A 7437-nucleotide genomic window follows, 5' to 3' on the forward strand; every position below is an offset into this window, starting at 1 on the left:
AAAAAAAAAAAAAAAAAAAAGAAACAACTTAGTAACTTACTGTATATTTTCTGTGGGCAAACTTTATCTTATACAATTACAAACCAAAGAACATTTCTTTTTATATTATGTTGATTACCCCCACAATAATGCTTATAACAGTAATTTCTATAACACTGATATATTTAAGTAGTTAACAACAGCTTGTTAGCTATTAATGTAACTTAATACATCTGAAGTACACAGTTGTTTCTAAATAACAAAGAAGGCTGGGGGGGGCATGAATCTCCCTGTGAAGGGGAAACAGAACCGACATTGTTGGGGCGGGTATGGTCTGTGTGATGGGTTGAGTACCAGGGTGGGGAAGGATGGAGGGAGAGAGTATTGGGAGAGACAAGCAGAATGAGGTGTGCAGGGGAGAGGGGGCAATTTCTGGAATGAGCAACCTAGTGCAAGGGAAACTCCCAGGAATCTGAGGATATACCCTAGCTAAAACCCCTAGTAATAGGGAATATAGAGCCCGAACTGGCCATCTCCTGTAACTAGGCAAGACTTCCAGTGGAAAGACTGTAACACCAACCTAGCCACAAAACCCATGACCTACAATTTGTCCTGCCTACAAGGTGTGCTGAAGTGAAGAAGTCAGAAGTTATAGGAACAGCCAGCCAATGACTGGTCCAGCATGAGACCAACTCCAGAAGAGGGAGCCCACCCCTGACACTGCCTGCAGAGCCAGGAACCAAAGGCTGATAGCCAGAGACCTCGGATAGAAAATGATTCCTAATGACATTCTGCTGTACTCATAGACTAGTGCCTAGCCCACTTGTTATCAGAGAGGCTTCACTCAGCAACTGGATGGAAACAGAAACCCTCAGTCAGAGCTGAGGGAATCCTGCAAAAGAGGGAGAAGATTGCAGGCACCAAAAAGATCAAGGACACAAGAAAAACTACAGAATCAACCAACAAGGACTCATAGGGCTCAGAGACTGAACCAACAGGGAGCCTGCATAGGGCTCACCTTGCCCCTCTGCATATGTTACAGTTGTGTAGCTTGGCCTTCTTGTAGGATTCTTAACAATGGGAACAGGGGCTGTCTCTAACTCTTCTGCCTGCTTTAGGAACCCTTTACTGTTGAGTTGCCTCATCCAGCCTCATGAGGGGAGGTGCATAGTCATACTGAAACTTGATGTCATGGTTGGTTGATATCCATAGGAAACCTGCCCTTTTCTGAAGAGAGAGAGGAGGGAGGAGTGGAGGGGGGGTGTAGGGTGCAGGGAGAGCCTGGGAGAAGAGGGGAAACAGCAGTCAGGATGTTTAAAAAAAAAAGTAAATGTATTTATATTAAAATAAAGTTTTTAAGTATAAAAAATTATAAAAAGTATAAGAAATTATATTTATTCCCTCTATATAAACATACTTTCTTATTTCAACTAATCACTTAGCAATTTTCACACTGATAAATATATACTCTCCCTCTTTTAAATAATCTGACATATACTTTTCACATTTCACTTATACCAGAAATTATAGCAGAGACTATCCTAAACATATTAATATGCTAGCACAAAAATCTTGTATTTGTATATTCACTATATACAGATTAACAAAAAACAACAAAGGATATGTGGCAAACATTTTAAACAAATGTCAATGAAGCAGATTAGAATATTCTACACACTAGCTCAGATTTCAAATACTCTCCTAACCAAGGCTGGTGAGAAGGACTTGGAGGGCTAAGAGAGAAGGAACTTAAGAACTCCACAAGGTCTGTTTGAGCTATACAGTTAAATTCAAGGCCAACTTTGACAACTCAGTGAAACCCCACCTCTAAATTTTAAAAAGTGAAAAACATAGGTGGATTTTATAAGCCAGTGGAATGCTTATCCAGCAAGCATGAGGCCCTGGGTTCTATCCCCCATACCAAAACAAAAAAAAAAAACAAAAAACAAAACAAAAAAAAACTAATGTACCTATCTATGTGTTTTAAAAGATAAGAACAGCCAGGCGGTGGTGGCGCACGCCTTTAATCCCAGCGCTTGGGAGGCAGAGGCAGGTGGATTTCTGAGTTCAAGGCCAGCCTGGTCTACAGAGTGAGTTCCAGGACAGCCAGGGCTACAAAGAGAAACCCTGTCCCCAAAAGACAAAAGACAAAAAAAAAAAAAAATAAGAACATAGATACAAATTCAAGCCTGGATAATCTATTTCAACGTAATGATGAATAACAAATTTAACCTCTGCATTTTCAACCTAAAGAATTGCTTAACATCTTAATTTCACATACAGCATGGCTGTTAACAATTCATAAAGCATACAATGGTATAAAAATAAGTCATTATATCTATTTTTAGATATTTTAACATTGATGGCCACATCTGTGAAGCCACAAAATAAATTTAAAACCTTAAAAAATAGAATTTAAAAAAGCACATTTGGTTTAAAATATCAAATATAAACTATTACTCACTCTCCAACTGAAAGCAAATTCTGTTTTTCATCCTTTTTTACCCGAGGGCGCCCTGGTTTCATCTTCAAGGGGGAGGTTGGAGTCTTCTGAGCAGCAGGCTGAATGAAGTGTGCAAACAGCTCTGTCTGCTTTAATAAATACTCAAATCTATTTGCTCGGTCAGTTTGCTGAAAATTTAAGACACAGGTTATCAAACTTTAAGAATCAATTTCAATATGCTTGCATGACAAACTCAAGAATCAAAGTGAACTGAAACATGCAACATGGGTGACTCTCCAAAGCACAGCCAAGACAAGCACAGGTTTGAATAGAGATGAGTATCTTTAGTGCTAGTTAGTGATTTAAAGATGAGAAGGGGTAATGGGCTAAGGGCAAGAAGGATTTACTGCAAAGGGGCATTAACAGAAAATATTCTACAGCATGCTTACAGTAATGCTTAAATGAATTCATATTATTTCCAAAACTAAAATTATATGGGCATTATCGTTTAATAAGTTGGCAGTCTGTGTGCCACTTGCATGCCTGAACAGGTCAGAAGTTTTCACATCCCCTGGGACTAGAGTTACAGAGAGTTATGAGCTATCATGTGGGTGCTGGGAATTGTACCTGGGTGCCCTGGAAGAGCAAGAAGTGCTCTTAACCACTGAGCCATTTCTCCAGCACCTATTAACATCTTTATAATTTACATTCTGCTAGCATATATATTATGCCAATTCTGTATATATGCCAAAATATTGGGAGTTTGAAGCTTTTTTTTAAGTATTCGCTAATATTTTAAGGTGAAATAAAAGCAAATTAAAAAAAAATTTGAAGTTCTACTCTAACCAGGGGTGTTGGCACATTCCTTTACTCCCAGCCCTAAGGAGAACTAAGTTCAAGGCCAGCCTAGTCTACATAGTAAGACCCTGTCTCAAAAAACAAACAAAACAAACAAACAAAAAACCCAGTCTATCCAGTACAAGACACCTAGGTGGTGAACACAAGAGTAGAACAATGTTCATACCTTTAAGGAATACATTACGTAGTTGTTTTACTAATTTGTACATTTTTACTTCTTAAGATTTTAATGTTCTTGAGTTTAAATACATGTAAGGCAGGGCCATAATAAGCACACAGAGAAACCCTGTCCCGAAAAACCAAAAAAAAAAAAAGGATGGGGAAGATGAAGTGGCTCTTGCAGGTTTTTTTCCTGTCTATCAAACATTTAACTCCCTATATATAACTCACTCCCCTTAAAGAAAAAAACTGAAATGTAAGGCTGTGTCAGACTTGTTTTTAAACAGCACAGTGTCCTTCCTTCCTTTGCAAAGTTAACACACTACTGAATATGTCTTTAGATAGCCCTGTTCTGTAATATCTTCAATAGCCACTAACCCTGCCTGGTACAGTCTGGGGATTATAAAGTGGCATGGAAATTTAAAACAGGTTCTTGTTGATGCACAGCACAAATTAGTTATATATGTGGAGGGGCAGTTTTGGGTTTTTCAGTTTTGCTTTTGTTTTATCTTCAGTTGTCTCTATGCAGCTTATATAAAGATAATTCTTCTGTTAACTGAATACCATTCTATAACTGCAAAAAAAAAAAAAGCTGTTCTATTGACATTCTGACTGCTTCTAAGTGAATACAGATGTTTAGTAGATTTAATGATCTTAAGAAAAAAAATTCATTATTAACTATTCAATGTCTAGAACATACCATTTTTTCTTCATATGTAGGATCTGGTTCTTGGATTTCTTTTTGCTTTCCAGGTGACCCATCATCAAATACTTCCTGGTAGGAAAGGAAAATCATCAAATTGTTTAAGGATTTCAACTCACTATCATACACTAATTTCTTAAAAAAAAATCTAATAATATACTCTTGTTTCAAACTCCCTAGATACTAAATGGCTATCAGATAACCTGACATGAAACCTGATATGGATGAAATAAAATACTATGGGGATAATCACTTTTTCCAATTATAAACTGTATAACTTTTGCCATAATAAAAATATTATCAATAACATCCTAAAGCAAAATTACTTTCTATACAAGCCATATGGCCAAATCTGTATTCTTTTCAAATAAAACTATAAACATAAATTAGGTAACATGAATGTGAACAAAGTTCTCTTTGTATCATAAAATTCAATCTATCTACTGTTATTTATACAAATGCATACATGGAAAGAAGCATTAGCTAGTCCCTAATTTCCACTATCTAGAACTTTACACAAAAGGAGCTTAAATTAAATACCCTTAGTTTGAATCCTAGTTAGTAATAAATATTCTATTTTTAAAAATGCATTCATCCTGGCATTCAAATGCCACAAGCAAAGTCTTTCAGAATCCCTGCATCGAAAGGAAAAACACAATAATAATGTGTTTTCCAACTGCTGATATTACTTCTATAATTCAATGTCTGTTTTTCCAACTGTAAAACATATCTAAGGTCATCAGATACATTAGGCAAGTATACTCAAACCTAATTCTGATTCTAAATTCACTTAAGACAATGAAAAGCAGTCTGAAGATAATCATCTTAAAAGACAGTAAGATAGCCAGGAGAATTTAAACCCCAATGCAATACTTTAATTTTCGAGTTGCTGTTTTTCAATTAAAATTTAAATATAAACATGAATATGAAAACACAAAATAAGTGGTATTTTCACTGATCAGATGAGTAAACTGAGTCTTCACAGTACAGGAATATCAACAGTTTCTATTTTTTCTCAATCTTCACTCATTCTTACTCATTTTCTTTTCTGTTTATGTCAATTACTGCTTGTTTATTTTTGTTTTGTTTTGTTTTTCGAGACAGGATCTCTCTGTGTAGCCCTGTCTGTCCTGGAACTAGCTCTGTAGACCAGGCTGGGTCTGCCTCTGCCTCCCTAGTGCTGGGATAAAAGGCCTGCGCCACCAGTGTCACTGGTGTCCAGGTTCCTTTATTTCATGGAATAGAAATCTAAGAATCCAAGTAAAATGGCACTAGAAACCCAAAGGTCATTTAAAACCTTAAGGGGGGGGGGCAGCAAGTACATTTTTAAATTGAAACTGCATTCACTTCAAATTGGTGCACTGCACTAACACCTACCTTCCCCACTAAAAGTTGTTTCAAAGATTAACAACGTTATTTCACCCAAGCTGCCCCATAAAAGTAATGCAAACTGCACCATAGTTTCCTTATAGTATAAATCCTGCACTAAAGCTCACTTTTATACTATTACTTCCAATCTGAGGATTAAAATTCCCAGGAATCTTCAGACTGGAACTACAGAATACCTCAAAACAAGATCAAGGCCAAGAATAAAAATTGTAAGCAATAACTTTGTTTCCAGGCAACTCAAAGCCTGGGAGCATATCCAAGAGACCTGCCTGGCAGCTCCCCCATTTTCCACCCTCTCTCCCCTTCCTCCAGTATTGTCACCATCATCTGGCCCACTGGAGCCCCAAGAAGGTGGATTCAACAGCGAATCCTCCGAATGGCTTCAAAAGGAAGCAACGCGCTAAGCTAGAAGTCCATCACCCTCCCCCGATGCTCCCATTCATTCAGTTTTCCATGCATACACCCGTAATTGGATGGGGACCCAGGACAGGTGCTGCGGCTGTCACGCTCGCTCGCTCCCCTCCCCGGTGGAGCAGGGCCCGGGAGTGGCCTCCCCTCGCAGCACAGCAGCAGCTGCGCCCCGGCCCTCCAGCTCTCGCCATTGTTTCTGCCCAGAGCGGACAGATGCCGCCCCCGCCAGCACCGGGATGAGGCACTGGAGGCGCGAGTCCCCAGCTGCCCTCGCCCCGGGAATCCCACTCCGGAGAGGCATCCCCCTCGCCCTCCTCAAAGTTAGTACAAACTAAAACCCAGATCGATCGGGAGAGACGGAGCGAGCTCTCGGGGAGCCTCGCGACGGAGGAAACGGGTCCCCTCGGCCCCGGTAATCGGGAACATGTGTTTCGTAAGAGCGATCCGCGATCCGGCGAGGCTAGCTACTACACAGAGGAGAGAAACGTAAAGGTGGCGAGCGGGAGACGCGCCGGCGGAGCATCCGTCTCCCTCCCCGCGCACGGCCGCGCTCACCTCCATCTCGGCGTCCGCGGGGCCCGAGCCCGTAGCACACGGAGCCGCCGGCGCCGCGCCACCCTCGGGGCCGCCTTTGTTGCCGCTGCTGCTCCCGCCGGCGCCCGCCGCCGAGGGCTTGGAAGGCGCGCTCTCGGGAGGCGGGGGCGGCGGAGGCTCGGCCGCGGACGACATGTTCCGGCTGCGTCACCCGCCGCGGCCACGGGCAGGCGCGGCGCCGAGGGAAGCGGCTTGGGGCCTGCGCGGCACTGGCGTCCGGGCCGCCGGAGGAGCGAGACCCGCCCGGAAGTTCTCACGCGCAGGGGCTCCGCCACCGACCCGAGCCGCCCTGGCCGCGCCGCTCGCCTCGCCGTCCTCTTCCGCGGGACTCGGCTCCACCAGCGTTTACCTCACGGCGGGAATCACGTCGACGAGGGTGGGCGGGGCCAGCGGGGTCACGGAGGTCAGGGAAGGCGGGCTGACTGAGGAGGCGGAGGGCTGAGGGAAAGGGAAAGGAAAGCGAAAGGTACGCAGAGGCCTCCCGGCGCCCTTCTCCTCTCCCGGAGTAGCTTAGCTTCTCCCAACCAACCAGGCCAGCGACCTACGCCACCCGCTCTCAACCCTCGCGAGATCGCTGGTTTCCCCCCTTATTAGGCCGGGCCGCCAGGGCGCGTGCGCATGCGCACGCTCCTCCCTGGCCCCGCCTTCTCCAGGTCTCCAGCGGGCTGGCGAGGGCGAGTGGGCGGGGCCTCGAGGAAGCGCGTCGGCCGGGCATTGCGCGTCCACTCCTCCGAGTGACGCGAGCTGAGCCTTCGGCGCTCCCGTACCGGCCGGGCCCGCTGTCTACGGCCGTGATAGGGCCGGGTCTTGGGGAAGGCGCGACTGTTAGGCGTGGAGCAGAGGCCTGGGATGGCCCCTCCTCGTCCTGCCGCCTTCGCTCACGGGCGTGACGTTAAGTGAC

At 43.8% G+C, this 7437-nt stretch overlaps 1 protein-coding gene across 1 annotated transcript in view; it reads right to left on the minus strand.

Moving 5' to 3' along the window:
* Smarca5 (SWI/SNF related, matrix associated, actin dependent regulator of chromatin, subfamily a, member 5) overlaps positions 1-7097 on the minus strand; it is a 39048-nt gene extending 31951 nt beyond the window's left edge. The window contains exons 1-3 of the mRNA XM_031340435.1: positions 6498-7097; positions 4140-4214; positions 2444-2610 (exon numbers count right to left, since the gene is read on the minus strand). Coding sequence (XP_031196295.1) covers positions 2444-2610; positions 4140-4214; positions 6498-6671 — 416 coding nt within the window. The 5' untranslated portion in view covers positions 6672-7097. The remainder of the gene's footprint in view (positions 1-2443; positions 2611-4139; positions 4215-6497) is intronic.
* Positions 7098-7437: the final 340 nt, after the last annotated feature.

The sequence above is a fragment of the Mastomys coucha genome, unplaced genomic scaffold (assembly GCF_008632895.1).
Source record: "Mastomys coucha isolate ucsf_1 unplaced genomic scaffold, UCSF_Mcou_1 pScaffold22, whole genome shotgun sequence".
NCBI classification, from domain to species: Eukaryota; Metazoa; Chordata; class Mammalia; order Rodentia; family Muridae; genus Mastomys; species Mastomys coucha.